Source organism: Balaenoptera ricei, chromosome 9 (genome assembly GCF_028023285.1).
Source record: "Balaenoptera ricei isolate mBalRic1 chromosome 9, mBalRic1.hap2, whole genome shotgun sequence".
Lineage (NCBI taxonomy): Eukaryota > Metazoa > Chordata > Mammalia > Artiodactyla > Balaenopteridae > Balaenoptera > Balaenoptera ricei.
In genome coordinates, this window is record NC_082647.1 from 48,187,031 (window position 1) to 48,203,025 (window position 15,995).

The window sequence follows — 15,995 nt, forward strand, 5'->3', positions numbered from 1 at the left end:
GTAGCCAACTGGAAGAAAGTGACCCTACGGAGTTCCTGGGTTGGCGTCTCTGAGCAGCGCCCCAGAGCCGCTAACATTCCCTTTTCTCTCTTGTGTGCACTATCTGTACCTAGATACATTGACTGGCTTCCCCTGCTGAATCCTGCATTTGCCCACGGCTCAATTTCATTTCAGGTTCTAATCTACAACGGCCAACTGGACATCATCGTGGCCGCTCCCCTGACAGAGCGCTCCTTGATGGCCATGAACTGGAAAGGATCCCAGGATTATAAGAAGGCAGAAAGAAAAGTTTGGAAGGTCCTTAAATCTGATCCTGAAGTGGCTGGTTATGTACGGCAAGTGGATCGCTTCTATCAGGTATGAAAATGCTTCCCGGCACGCAGGTTGTAAGAATGGGATGATGAGATTGAAATGAAAACCTGAATACCCGTAAGACATGGTCAGCCTTAAGCAAAGTCATACAACTACCAAAAGGTGTCTTCTGTTGCTCTCCTTTCCACAGGGAAGGGTGGTCTGAGTTCATATTAAAGTACAAATACTCAATATTTAAGACAAAAGTTGACAGATACAAGTGTAGGTATGATTTAAGAGATAAGGTGACAATTAAAAAGATTAAAAAAAGATAATACTCAACCCCAAAAGGTGAATCATTAATGAGAGAATTAGTCTATTTGGGGAACAAAAGAGAGCGTGAACAAATTACATGAGGAAGGTTCAATGTAATCTCCTCTGGCAAACCTATGATCACATTCACGTATTACACATGGAGCCCGAGGACAAAATCTATCTGATGCCCTAGTGTGACCTCTCCTTTAGGGGTCAGATGTTACTCTGGCCAAGCCTGTCCACTTCTCCTCCAGTTTGCAGGTCTCAGCTCCTGGAAGATGAATAGGTCTTCCTTAAATGTTTACACGATGATTACACTGTTTACCTCCAGAAAGTTTCTGGAGAAATTAAGAAAGCCCCTTAGTTTTGCTTAGTCTCAAGAGGAGAAATTTATTCTTCTAGACTTGATTTTATTTTTATGTGAGGCAACACTGGGACCTCAATTCTGTACCTCCAAGTATTTGGAAGAATAGCTTTCTAATGCTTGAGTTTTCCTTTAGGCAAATCCATGCTCCAAACAGAAATTAATCATAGGAATACTACTTTAAAAGTACTTTGCTTTGGGATTGTAAATGAGAGATCACAAAGTATTTTATCAGGGGGTCACTGGGTTATGACCTGAATTACTCATTTATGTTTAAAAAAATGATAGATCCAGCAGAAATTACGGGTATTCTAATGTGAAAAGGTACCCTTCCTACCCTACCCCGGTCATTCTAACCATTAAATAACATGAAATTTAACAGAAATTTAAATATTACACGAAATGTTAACTACCTTGGACAACGGAAACAGTTGAGAGACATATTTCTGGGCTCAAGTGAAGGTTAACTTGGAAAAGTTATAACATTACAGTTTCTAAATCGAGATAAATTATACCAAAGAATTAACTACTGGTGGAATGGCAAACTAAATGACTCGGAGCAGGAACAGTTCTGGCAGTATATATATGAAGTCTGAAAATGGGACAGGGAAGGACAGAAAGAAGTGTCTGTTTACATGCAGAGAGATCTCAAGAGAGGATGGAAAGTGCCTTGTCAGCCCCATCTGCTTTTGTAAATTTGAGCGATCTTGAATCTGGTATTGAGTTGGGGACCACAATAAATAGTTAACTCTGAAAACAGGTTCCAAAATATTGAAATTCCTGGACAAGTGGAGGCTCTTGAGTGCAGAAAATAATCTGGACTTAATTTTGTTGTTTGTCTCTTTTTAAGTAACACAAGTTATATAGCAATTCAAATATTTTTTAAAAAGAGAAAAAGAAAAAAATTAAACAATTTCAACATCTGAAATTACATTTTAATTGATTCATATGTGCACAGGTACAGGTTTTTGCATAATTTTAACAGTGTAATATAAGGTTGATTCTACTTCGTTACTTAAAAAAAAACTTCCTGAGTTATAACATAATATGGAAAAGTGAACAAGTCACAAATATACAGGTAAATGAATTTTCACAAAGTGAACATACCCCTGTAACTGTTACCTAAATAAAGAAATAGAATAGAACCAGTGCCCCTCCCCCGCCACCCCATAGTCACTACTCCCCTCCTCCCCAAGGTAACCACCGTCCTGACTTCTAATAGCCTAGATTACTTTTGCAAGTTTTTGAATTTTTATAAATGGACATATTCAGTATGTACTCTTTCCTGTGTGGTATGTTTGCTCAGCTTTGTGTTCATGAGATTTATTTATTCTCTTTTTATATGGTAATTTGGTACTTTTTTCTGATATGCTTAGAAATTTTCAGTTGAATGTCAGACATTGAACAGGTAAAATTATGGAGATAGTTTGAGTTTTTGGCTGATGATATTTACCTTCAAAGAGATTTTGCTTTGCTTCTGTCAGGCAATTAGAATAGAGGCAAGCACCTTTATCGAGTCTGGAATTGAGTGACTTTAAATCTGTACTTTAGCTGGCCTATTTCCGTGGCCCTAAGTTGACGTTTGTGGCATTAACCAGGGCCTCTACCGTTTGGCAGAGCATGAACGTCAGTATTTGTCTCCCAAAGCTCCATTCAAGTTTCCAGTCTCTTAACTACCACTTTATGCTTGGTTTTGTAACCTCTTGGCCGCTGAATCAACTATTGCTTTGATGCGGACAGGGCCAGAGAATGCCAGACTCAGCTTGTTGCCCTCTCCTTCAGTTTGCAAGCCTGGCCCTTTGTAGTGGGCAGAATAATGGGCCCCCAAAGAGACCTTCCCCCTAATCTCTGGAACCTGTCAATATGTTGTATCATATGGAAAGAAGGAATTAAGACTACATATGGAAATAAGGTTGTTAATCATCTGACCTAGAGATGGGGAAATTATTCTGGATTATCCAGATGGGCCAGTATAATCACAAAGATCCTTATGAGTGAATGAGGGAAGCAAGTGAGTCAGAGTCAGAGAGGGTTTCAAAGATGCAGTGTTGCTGGCTTTGAAGATAGAGGAAGGACCATGAGCTAAGGAATGCAGGCAGCCTCTAGAAACTAGAAATCACAGAGAAACAGATTCTCCCCTAGAGCCTCCAGAAGGAATGGAACCTTGCCAACATCTTAGTTAGCTTAGCCAACATCTTTAGTCCAGTGGGACCATTTCTGACTTCTGACCTCCAGAATTATAAAATAAGAAATTATTGTTGTTTTAAGGCACTTAAATTTGTGGTGGTTTGTTACAGCAACAATAGGAAACTAATACACCCCTTATATCCTGGCTGCCTTGGGTGATCCTCAGGATTTTCAAGTGGGTGTGTTCTGTATTTTGTCCAGCTTTTCTAGTTTTTCTTAGTAGGAGGATTGAGAGCAACAAGTGTCTCTGCCAGTACAGGATGTGGCACTTGCTGTTTTGTTCTTTTAACATTATATCATACATATTTTCAAAGTTACAGTATAGATTCTTAACTTATTTTTAAGTAATACTCCATTGAATTGATAAAATTAATTTTCTTAATTACCCTCTTATTGGCCACGTAAGGTTGTTTCCTTTTGTTGCTGTTATTATTATTATTAATTATAAGCTAATTTTCCAACTAATATCATGTGTGTCAGTAGTCCTACTGATCTACATAAACTATGTAAATAAATCAGGCAAAAGACAGATTATGATTTTTTGTGTGCAAAATAAATGAAAGAGAAGAGGCAAATAAAAGATCAGAGTTATAAGGGATGGGCTCATCTACCTATATTTAAGTTCAATAATGATAAAGATAGCTTTCATTTGTTGAACACTAAATATGTGCCAGCTGTTGTGATAGGTACTTCATGGATATTATCAGAGCAACCTCTGAAAATTATATAATATAATTTCCATTTTACTTACATATGAGGAAACAGACTCTGAGAAGGTAAACAGTTAATCCAGAATCATCCAATGACAGCATTGGGATTCAAACTTTATTCAGTTTGTTCCCAGAGCCTGTGTGCCTATGTCTTTCAGATTGCCCCTGATATTTAATTGCCAGTAAGGTGGAGAATGTTAACTAAATAGAAGAGAAGAGAAACACTCAGGAAAAAAACTTATTTAATCTTTTCACATGTTTGAAAGACATTTGTTATGCGTTCCTTAGGGGCAGTATAAAAAAAAGATATTTATCAGTACTCATGAGGTTCTAAACTTACCTCCCATGATTAGAATACAGTAATACTTTGCCTGTGGCTAGAAATGAAGAAATATTAGTTTAATAATGAAATGCCCACATTCTTTTATTTCTGACTGCATCCTCCCATTCACTGACTGGATGGTCAGACTGAATATGATAATAAAGTCTATTCTATCCAGGAGATTTTACTCAAAGGAGGGAAGAAATAAAGGCAGAAAATAAGCAAATATAGACATTCACAAATCAGATGATGCCAGAAAATAAAACTGGGTGATGTGAAAGAGCTGGTACAGGGACTACTTTGGATGGTGGATCCCAGAAGCCTCCCTGAAGAGGTGAGACAGTAGGACATGAAGCAGCCTCCATGTGCAGATGTGGGCCAGCGTTTCCATGCAGAGAATGTCTAAATGTGCCAAGGGGCAGAAATAAGCCGGATGTGTCTGAGGAAAGGAAGGAGGGCCAGTGGATCTGAGGGAGGAATAGGGAAAGAGAGGAAGCAAAGATGGAGGATTGGCTGTGGCCACATCATACGGAACCTGGTGGGTCAGGGTAGAGTTTGTACTCAGAAAGTTAATCACATCCCATAGACAGAGCTCTAAACTTCTTGCTCTGGTTTGAGATCCCTTCCAGTACAAATTCTTAGTATATTCATGCTATCCTCTTTGGTATCATGACCCTCTACACACACACTCTTAAATGAGTTCTTTTCTCCCACAAGGAAAAATTTGCTTGTAGACATCTTTCTGTTGGGGAGATTTTTTTTACCTCAACTACTGACTAGTTTAGGAATGATCATTGTTACTGAATAAAACTGTATACAGTATTAGGTTGTATGGATATGTGTGTTTGTGTATGTGTGTTGTACATGCGTATACCTATGACATATGTAGAGACCATGTAACAGAGTGGTTAGAGACCACTATAGAGTGGCCTCTAATACTATAATAGACTATTATAGTGGTCTCAATACTATAATAGGGTATTATAGTGGTCTCAATACTATAATAGAGTGTTCCAATGGCCTCAATACTATGATAGAGTGTTCCAATGGCCTCCAATACTATAATAGAGTGTTCCAGTGGCCTCCAATACTATAATAGAGTGTTCCAGTGGCCTCCAATACTATAATAGAGTGTTCCAGTGTCCTCAGTACTATAATAGAGTGTTCCAGTGGCCTCCAATACTATAATAGAGTGTTCCAGTGGCCTCCAATACTATAATAGAGTGTTCCAGTGTCCTCAGTACTATAATAGAGTGTTCCAGTGTCCTCAGTACTATAATAGAGTGTTCCAGTGGCCTCCAATACTATAATAGAGTGTTCCAGTGGCCTCCAATACTATAATAGAGTGTTCCAGTGGCCTCCAATACTATAATAGAGTGTTCCAGTGGCCTCCAATACTATAATAGAGTGTTCCAGTGGCCTCCAATACTATAATAGAGTATTTGAGTCAGGAAGACCATGGTTTGCCTCCTTAATCTTCTGCTTAATAGCTATGTGACCTTGGGCAAGTTTTTCACCTCTCTATACCATGACTTCATCTCCTATAAAATAGGGGTAGTAATAATATCTACCTGTTATGGACTGAACTGTGTCTCCTTAACTTAGGATGTTGAAGACCTAACTTAGGATGTGTCTGTATTTGGAGATATGGCCTCTAAGGAGGTAATTAAGGTTAAATGAGGTCATAAGGGCAGGGCCCTGATTCTGTGGGATTACGAAGAGACCGCAGAGAGATCGCTTGCCCTCACTCTGTCTCTGCCACGTGAGGACACAGCAAGAAGGCAGCCATCTGCAAGCCAGGAAGAGAGCTCTCATCAGAAACCCAGTCAGCTAGCACCTTGATCTTGGACTTCCCAGATGCCAAAACTGTGAGAAATTCCTGTTGTTTAAGCCACTCAGTCTATCGTATCCTCATAGGATTATTGAGGGGATTCAATAAGCTAATTAGCCTAGAGCAGTCCCTGACTCACAGGAAACATTTGCTGCTATTATTGTTACCGTGGATCACTTATAAGAATATACACAGAAAAAAGGAAAATTATAAATGGTAAAAGTCAAGATCAGGGAAAATATTTGATTTTCCCTTAGAGGAAAGTTGGAATATTAGTACTCAGGCCATTAAGGGCAAACACGCATGCCAAGCTGCCAGGGAGCAATGGGCACGTCCTTAACCCCCTGTCCGCTGCACTGCTTTATGATGAGAATCCCACCAGGCACATTCAGCACGTCCTCCAGATCCTTTGATGGCTGCCTCAGCCACCTGTTATTCTCTGTCCCCTGGCCCTTCCTTGTGAAACGCTCCAGTGCCTGGCATCACACGTGTCCTGCTCGGTGCTGTGCACGGAATACCCAGCTTGGGAGGCGAGATCGGGGCCGCAGGGCAGCCTGGGCCGTAGAGGTGGGAAAAGGGATTGACCACCACTCAGAAACTTGTGGCAAATATCACACTGAGCCCGCTGACTCTTCTGGTGAACGCAAAACACATTGAGAGATGAAATGGCACTCCTCCGGCTGCCAAAAACCGGCTAACAAAAGAAGCGAGGCCCACATATGTTTGTGATAGAAGTGTTTTACCACACAGCGGCGAGGGATCTGCAGTTTATGTAGGTGATTTTACAATGCTGGCAGCGCTCCTTCCCCTAATGCCTCAGCATAGGATTGGGGGTGGTGTGTGGAGATTGGGGGGAGGGGCAGGGATGAAGGAGGGAAAGGAGCTCTGGTGTTCACAAAGGCATTCTCTGTGGATTAAGGATACTGTTCAGATGTCAGGCATCTGATAATGAAAGAAACGGGCCTCAACCATGGGCTTGGCTTTTTAGCATTTGACACACAAAACAGAAGCATGTGTATGTGTCTGCCAAAAAAGAAAACTCACTCTCTGCCAAACTCCACAGCTCTTAATTTAAAAATCGAAACCAAAGTAGACTTGTCTCCGGATGGTTCCCTAAAATGTCCACTTAAAGGAATGACAGCTCTCGCAGGGGAGTGTCAAGGTACCGAGATGGGGAGCAGTTTCTCCATCAAGGGAGGCCCAGGAAAACCAACCAGCTCCATCCAGCCTTCGGAGATCAGATGAAGAATGAGTGCTATTTGTTGCCCCTTGTTGGTCTGGCCTCCACAATCTGTGCCATTCTAAGACTTGGATCCTCCCTTGTTATATCATCTGGGAAGTCACAGGCTTTTCTGAGCCTCTGTTTGTTCATCTGTAAAATACAAGGTTTGAACTGAGTTATCTCTAAGATATCTTCAAAGAAAGATCTGAAGTATATTTTTCATTAATGTCCGGAGGGGCTCAGTTTGCAAGCAATGTAGAATATATAGTTGCCTTCAGAGTGGGATGTGTGTGTTTGTATGACTCAGAAGTGTTGCAGTCTAGATCAAAGGTCTAATCCTCTCTCTCCCCCTAGCTGGTGACAACCCATGTCCATCACTGTCAAGGCCACCCTGCTGCTCCTTTTGGGGTCTTTCTCTGCCTTTCTCCAAATGTCACTGTTGCTGTTCATGGTCTGTTTTGATGTTGCCACTGCTTTTGAAATGCAGGACATTTTGTTCTTACATCACTGAGTTGTCATTTCAACTCCAAAGACTTTTTGATGCCACATTTAATATAAAATTTAATCAGAATATAAAATTTTAATCAGAATAATAACACTGATAAATTTCTTTAAAAACATCTTTCTAGAAAAAAAAACTTCATGAAGCTAAATTTTCTGAAAAAAGCATTTTTTCTATCTTTATTTCAATGAAAATATTCTTACGGAGATTAATTATTTTCCATGTAAACATTAAAAGGAAGACTTGAGTCCCTGGTCAGTTTTCATTCCTATGCAATCATACTGGGTGTAGCTTCTTCTACCATGAGTTTTGCATTGTTTCCAACAACTCTCTTTTCCTGATTGCAATTTGAGTCATCATTAATTTTATTTTATGTTTTCATTATCAATATCAGCTTAGGTTATTCAATAATTACAGGATGGATTATCTCCATCCTCTAGGTAGCATTTTCCAGTTGAAACAAATTTTAGATCTCATTTTCCAGGTGGGGAAACTGAAGCCCAGAGGTTAAGTGACTGTTCCAAAGTCTCCTACCCATTTCATGTCTGAGCTGAGATTAGATTCTAGACCCCCTGGCTTCCAGCCCAGAGGTTTTCTGCTTCACAAGGGCACTCACCTCTGGAATGATGGATTGGCAGTAGTAAACTAGTACAGTTAAAATTGGAGCCTGCATACACATCTGCCATAATTAAAGCAGGCCTGAGAAATAATGTATTTTACTTCCAGTGTTAGCTCTTCAGTTACATGCATGTGACCTTCTATAGACAGACAGAGTATCGGGATTTTTAAAAAGGTGCTAGAGCTCAGTAGGTGGTGAGGCAAGGTTCATCCAGTGTTAAGAAAGGTTATAGCTTTACCTGGGAATTTCTGATGTTAGTAAAAGAACAGATGCTGAAATTGGCTAAAATGAACAGTGGAAACATGGTGGGCAGAGCCTCAGAATGAGAGCGTACAGGGCAGGGTACAGGCAGAGCACGCAGTCTGGTTTCTAATCTGGAGCCTAAAGGGTGAAAGCTGGGAGGGAAACTGGAAAGAGATCATGGGACCTTGATGGTAGGCAAAGGGGTGAGTGTTCCGTTGTTTAAGTAGTGGCGGGCCACTGAAGGGTTTTTTTTTCCAATTTTTTTTATTGTGATAAAATATACATAACAAAATTTGCCATCTTAACCATTTTAAAGTATACAGTTGAGCGGTACTAATGCATTCATAATGTTGTGCACCATCCATCTCCACAGTTCTTTTCCTCTTGTAAAGCTGAAACTCTGTAACTAAACACCAGCTCCCATTCCCCCTTCCCTAGAGCCTGGCAACCACCGTTCTACCCCATCTCTATGAATCTGACTACTCTAAGTATCTCATATAAGTGGAAGCATACAGTGTTTGTCGCCGTGGAAGATGTTTAAGCACATTTTCAAAGCTTTGGAAAGTTTAAAATGGCAGCAATAGGATGAATTCAGGGTAGAAAGAGGTCAGAGAAGGAGGATCCCCAGGAAATAGGGAGTCATGTTAGGAGCTGTATTGGAAGAAGGTTCTCCATCTACTTCCTGAGACCACCTTCTTGATACTTGATTCTGAGGTCCTGAAATAGAGGAGACAAGCTTTGTCATGTCTAAGCTGTGAGGACTGATCCCTGTTTGAGACATGGTGTTTCCTGTGTAGTTAAACCAGCTTGAAACTAAGTATCCACAGGGAGCACCTGGCATGCTGGTGTCATCCTGGTGCCCTCCTCAGGCAGCCACAGTGAGTCCCCCAGCCCCCAAAAGCACAAGCCCTGAGCCATGACTTATGCTTTGACCTTGACCCAGGTTTGGCTTATGGAGTCCTCAGGACGGTGGTCTGCCACACTCTTCTCAGGGGCTTCTCCCTGAGTTTCCAACAGGAATCAGACCTTCTGTTAGGGGTTACATACATTGAAACCAAAGGAAGGAGCCCACCACCCTCAAAGCTTGACTGTTTTGGAGAGTCGTGACCAATGGGAGGCGGTCTGGGGTAATGAGAGGAAGGTGGACTGTGGAGTTAGACCAACCTATGTGAATTTCAGTTTTTGCCACTTACCGGCTGTGGGCTGGTCGCTGGTGCATGGGGGTGTCAGGAAGGCCAAAGGAGACGCTAAGGATGGCTACCAATCCTTCAGCATTCGCAAGCCCTCAGGCCAGTGGTCTGCCACACACTTTCTTATCCACAATTTTATGGAATACTCATAGCTCCCCTGTGAATTATGTGATTGTATTTACTAATTTATAAATGTAGAAACAGAAGTTTCACCTGGAAAACTTGATTAAGGCTTCAAATAGTAATAGTATCTGAGATTTGACAGCCCACATCTTGCTCTTTCCCCGGCACCGCTGTGCTTTAAGTACCTGTGGGGGCCATGGAGCGGGAAGGATGGAATATTCTGGTTGGCCACCGGACCAGGGCTACAAGTCTGCCCTTGGTGGTGGTGGTGACAGAGGTGGGTAGAGTGTGGGTGGTGGCCAGTGTGTTTGGCAGTGCATCCCATCCACATAGAAGAGGCTGTTTTCTAAAGAAAAGCAGAGTACTTACAAGGAGTAGGAGGATGGGGAAAGCCTGGTGTGCAGACAGAAAACAGTGAACAACTACGGCGTCTTAATTGTGCTTTTCTAAAACTAACATCAACCATTTTGTTTCTTTGACTACACACAACTGAAAAATGGAGAAAAGAATAACCACAGTCCTTCGAGTGGAAGGGAAGTTCAGGCTAGGATTTCAACATGTCCACGGATAATCCACAGAGAGAATGACCGAGCTGGCCACCTGCCTCTCTTGAACTTTCTGATAATTCTTTTTTTTTAATTTAGAATTTTAAACATCTTAGGGAGCATTAGAAACTATTTCCGAAGAAACCAACAGTTCAGAAAGGTCTTCAGCAAGTCCTTGGTTGCACTGACAAAATCAGAGTAAGCAAAGAGCAATAAATGTAACTATTGCATTCAACTAGTTGATAGGGCATGAGAAGTTAAAACAATATTTAATGGAGGAAAGTAACTGTTAAACAGATTTGAGACAGTGATTACCAAATACAGCTAATTCCTGGGAACATGTTTTGGCTTTGTTACAGAAATTGTTAAACAGAATCTTCATCTCTCTCCCAGGTCTGGATTTTTACCAAGAGGGATGGCCTGATTCATGGGTTCTTTGTCTCCATCTTCCAGACCTGGGGAAAGTTCTTCTGTCCGCTTTTGGGAATCAGACTGTGGGCAGAAAATCAGACATAGCAATCAAAACATACCCCTGCCCTCAATATAAACCTTGCCATCAAGAGCTTCACGGATTCTCCAGAAGCAGGCATTGAGGCAAAGTTTGGAGTGCAAGATGTTTATTAGGGATTAACACCTGAGAAAGGAAGGGGTAGGAAGCAGAATTGGCAGAGGAGAAAACCAAACTATGATAGAGGCCTGACAAACCTTGGCCAACCTGCAAGGGAGCTCCAGAGAGAGTAGTTTCCATCAGAGCATCTTACATCAGACAAAAATGATCAGGCCTTTATACCCCCAGCCTCACTTAGTCACCAAATGTGGGATGCCCCAGGAAGGGCATCATTTTGGGGAAAGGCTGTGCTCTGCAGCTGAGGCAGACCCCGAAGGAGCTGGAAGCCGTCTGCTGACTGGACTTCCCACAGCTGGGCCGCAAGTCCGTCCTTGAAAGGGGATCTGATGATGCATCTGTCTACCACAAAGGCCACCGAGACAAGGCAGTTGCAAGCTCTCAGGGTTTGCGTGGGGGTGGGTGAATAGACAGCAGCAGGAGTTGGTGGTTTGCCTAAGGCCACATGGGGTAATTGGTCTTCCTTTGTTTGCATAATGTAAGCTTTCACTTGAGCTCTTAGTGTCATTATGTCTTCTATCTGCATTAGAAAGACGGATCCAGCCTTGTTTTTCAGTTCACATCAAGATTCCAAGATAGGAGCAACAGATCTTTCAGGGAGAAGAATCAAGAATTGTCAGGAAATATTTCCCTTTTTCAGTTATTTATTACAGAATAAGAAATCGCTCCAAAACTTACTGGCTTACCACAACAATAATTTATTATTTCTCACAATTATGTGGGTGGAATGGGCTCAGTAGAGCGGCTCTTCTGATTGGGGGTAGGCCGAGGTCGCACACGCAGCTGCATTCAGCTGAGAGTTTGGCTAAAGCTGGGTAAGGTAGTCTCCTAGGTAGTCTCCAAGGGAATCTCCTGTCCTCCAGCGCTCTCTCCATATGACCTCTGACCATGTACTGTCCTGGTCTGGACTTCACAGCATAGCAGCAGGTCTCCCAAACTGAGAAGCAAAAGATGCCCGTCCTTTTAAGGCCAGGGTTCAAAAGCCCCAGACTGTTATTTCCATTGCATTCTCTTGGTCAAAGCAAATCACAGAGCAAGGCCAGATTCCTCCTGATGGCAAGAACGGCAAAGAATTTGGAACCATCCTTGTCCACTACATTTTCCTAAGCCATTGTGTCTCAACCCTTGCAAATATAGATTCCCAAGGCCTATTTCCAGATATTCTGACTTTACTGGTCTGGGGTAAGACCTGAGCATCAATATTTAAGCTTCTTAGGGAATTTAATATGCAGCTGGTTTTGGGGAACCCTAAACTGTGATGTCTTTTGTTCCTCTATTGATAAGGAAATGGCTTCCATCTTGCAGGAATCCTGTGTGGCTTACGTTTGGATAAACTTCCGTTCTGATGCCTAAAGGGTGCTCTAAATCCTGACCTATTTTAGTTACTTACAGGCCAACCAGAAACCTGAGAACATAGATTTACTCTTAACAGCCATTGATCTGAAGCATCACATTTAGAAAAGTGTCCTCTAGTCAACAGTATTTACTGGTATGGCTCTGGTTCTCTGAAATCCTCAGCCAAAACCTTAAACTAAATTTTAAACCTCAGTTCCCTGCCATGCATTGTAGGTTTACAAGTGACCTTTGTTCTCTCAAAATACTGATAGACCATTGGTAATTTAGACTCGTAGAAGAACTCTTTTATTTACTCAAAACATTAGTTTCCTTTTCCCAGCAGCATTCTGTCGCATACTGAAATGATGTGATCCTCATGTGCAAAGTCTTCTGTTACTTTCCAACAAAGATACAACTAGAGCAAGCAGGGTCTCCTGTAAACATCATCCAGAAGAGTTCTCAGCAAAGTTGTTGCCCACCAGTTACAGTGTGTTTCTGGATATTAATTATTGATCAAATACTATTGATATAATAGATTGATACAATTAGTTCCATGCCAAAGCAAAAATAAAAATGCAATGATTTAGACTGAAGCCTTATCAGGAGTAAACTTAGCACTTCCATTAGGTGATCGTTAGGTTATTTAATAGATTCCTAACCTGGGTTAAGGGTTTATGGTTAGGATTCAAGGGGTCAGTGAAGTTAGAAGGGAAAAAAATTGCGTCTTTATTTTCACTAACCTCTAACGGAAACATCATTTCCTTCCATTATGAATGTAGGCAACAAACCACAGCAGTATTAGCAGTGCCTTTGGCTTTGTCACCGTAGAAAGCAGAGATATTTTCATATCAAACACAGATGCTGTTGCAAATAGCTAGGAACAATGCTTATGACCATCACTACATTAAAGTTACAGGAGTTATCAGACCCACGGGTTGCTCTTCTATATGTGTTCATATAGAAGGATATATGTTGATGTATCACAAATTCATGTTTAGCTGTTTTGATCATTTCAATGTAATGGCTTCATTTGTAATCTATAATATATATGTATATATATTATGATATGTATCATAATATATATATGAGTGAATCATGTATTTAAAAACATTATTCTGAGAGGTATCTATAGGCTACATTAAACAGCCATAGGGGTCCATGGCACACAAAAGACAAAGAACCCATGGATTAGACTATTTGAATTGTTGAAAATAATTCATAGACTCTCCCCAACCCAAACCATGGACCACCTTTGGTGACCTCAGATTGAGAAGTTATGAGCTTGAATTTTATTTATTTTTTATTACCTTGGCGATTCTCACTACTTCTATTATCACCATACTCAAGTGACATTATAGTTTAGGGATTAAGATAATGAATACTGTGTTAGACCTGGATTAGCTCCCAGCTCTACCACTTACTAGCTGTGTGACCTTGGGCAAGTTACTTAACCTCTCCAAGAGGTTCCTCATCTGTAAACTGGGGTTGATATGAATACCTACCTCTCTTGCAGAAGGATTCATTATTAGAATTAATTAAGATAATGCTCATTTATTACTTGACACTCTGTCTGGCATCTAGTAAGCATGTAATAAGTATTTATTTTATTGTCTTTGTTGACCTCTCCTAGCATGAATCTGTTTTCACAGGGCAAGACGCTTCCCCCAACCCCATCTAACAGGGTCCTTAAGAGATACTATGTCTTAAAGGCTCAGATGATGAAATGGGCTGAGTATTATTCATCAGATAGGACTAGAAATACTGCAGTTGTATCCAGTTTTCCCTTCACCATAACAAGGAAACTGCCTTGATGAGAGATGGAAGAAGTAGAGGGGACTGGGGAGGAGTTCCATGTTTTGCTGCATGGCAGTCTAATAAAAGTATATGAAAATCACTAAATTGAGTGATGAGATGTTTCTAAAGCATTGAGTCCCTTCTAGTTTAACAATAGTCTGAAACATCCCTGTTGACAATAAATGAAGCACCCAGCCTTAATGCTTTTGTTCTGGGGTTTTTTTGGGGGGTTTTTTGGTTTTTTTTTTTTTTTTTTTTTCATTTGTACTGAGCTTCTAACATATAGAAACAGGGAAGAAGGGGAATATAGGAGCTTAGATTTAGAGAGTAAAAAATAATCTAGCAAAAAACAAAAAAACCAAATGTTCGGCAACTTCTTGCTCTTCTGCTGTCCAGCATGGAGATGTGGGTGTTATTGTTGTTCCTCTATTTATTTTTTTATGCAGCAACTGGAGTCCCAAGGTTTCCATTCTGGCACCAGCTCTGTCTTCTTGGAGCTGCTTGCCAGAGGGGGACTTCCCACTTTTGCCTTTGTTTCCTTCAATTGCTTCTCTGTATCCTCCTCACTTACTGTTTTTAGACAAAGGGTCCATCTCGTCATCCCTGTGTTGGGCAGAAGGAAAAAGCACAACAGAGAACATGTTAAATTTCTTCAAGATTCATTTTTGTGAGTTTGGCAGCATCAGTAGGTGGGTTTTTTCTTTTCTTTTGTAGTTGAAAATTGAATAATATCCAAAAATATGTAACATACTTGTGTAAGATAAAACAAACAATGATAACTGAATACCCTTGTGCTTACCAGTCACTTAGGAAATGCAGTATTACCAGCAGCCCATTCCCTTCCCTCACTGGCCCTGGAGGTAAACCACTGCCCTGGATTTTTTTATCACCCTTTTCCTTTTTGAAAAAAATTAATAGTTTTACTGCAGATATACATCTCCATAAATGATATTTTACTTTTCATGTTTAATTTTATATAAAAGGAATTATTCTGTATGATTTTGCAATATACTGTTGCTCTTCAATACTTTGAGATTCATCGTGTTGATACATGCAAAATTGTGCTTCGTTCTTTTACATTGCTGCATAGTATTCCATTGTGTGATTATATCATTTGTCCATTCCACTGCTGATGGGCATTTGGGTTGTTTCCAGCTTTTTGCTACTATAAATATGGCTGCTGTACACAACCTTGCAAATATCTCCTTGGGCCTGCATGCAAGACTTTCTCTAAGAATAATTCCTAGAGGTGGAATGGATGAGTTCACAGGGTTTGAGCATCTTCAACTTCTTTAGGTAATGCCAAACTGTTTTCCAAATTGATTGTATTCTTTCCAGTAATGTACAAGGGTTCTGGTTATTCCACTATCTCACCGGCTCTTGGACTTGTCTCTAGGCATCTTTCAGCTGGGCTTGTTAAGTGGAAGGGGGCACTTAATGTCCTTTCCCATGTCTAATATACATGGTCTGTCTTCTTTTTCTCTTGCTCTCTTTCCCGTCTTCTTCTCTGGCTACCATCAATTGAAAGACTGTAGCATCCACACCCAGTGAAAGGGTGGAGTGGACATGTCATATCCAAGTCTTGGTACTGCTTTGGTTCTGTGGATGCACTTTTCTTTCTGGATGGCCTGGGCTGATGCTGGCTATCAAAATAACCAGCTTTAAAAAAATTAGAAATTTATTCCTTCAGCACCTTATCACTTCAGCTTACCAGCAGTGGCTCAGTATAAGAAGCAACTAATAAAATAGACATTTCAACTTAAGCCTGGATTTGCAG

The 15,995-nt window shown here is 40.8% G+C and overlaps 1 protein-coding gene and 1 long non-coding RNA gene across 6 annotated transcripts in view; one reads left to right on the forward strand and one right to left on the reverse strand.

Moving 5' to 3' along the window:
- CPVL (carboxypeptidase vitellogenic like) overlaps nucleotides 1–15,995 on the forward strand; it is a 144,315-nt gene that overhangs the window by 85,324 nt on the left and 42,996 nt on the right. For all 4 annotated transcript variants that reach the window (XM_059933709.1, XM_059933710.1, XM_059933708.1 and 1 more), the window contains exon 12: nucleotides 175–357. In XM_059933709.1, coding sequence (XP_059789692.1) covers nucleotides 175–357 — 183 coding nt within the window. The remainder of the gene's footprint in view (nucleotides 1–174; nucleotides 358–15,995) is intronic.
- The window catches only part of LOC132371918 (uncharacterized), a 33,097-nt gene continuing 27,839 nt past the window's right edge, over nucleotides 10,738–15,995 (reverse strand). Inside the window, exon 6 of one of the 2 annotated variants that reach the window (XR_009505010.1) lies at nucleotides 10,738–14,821. This is a non-coding gene — a long non-coding RNA (uncharacterized LOC132371918). The remainder of the gene's footprint in view (nucleotides 14,822–15,995) is intronic. The other variant, XR_009505011.1, reaches the window with a different exon arrangement.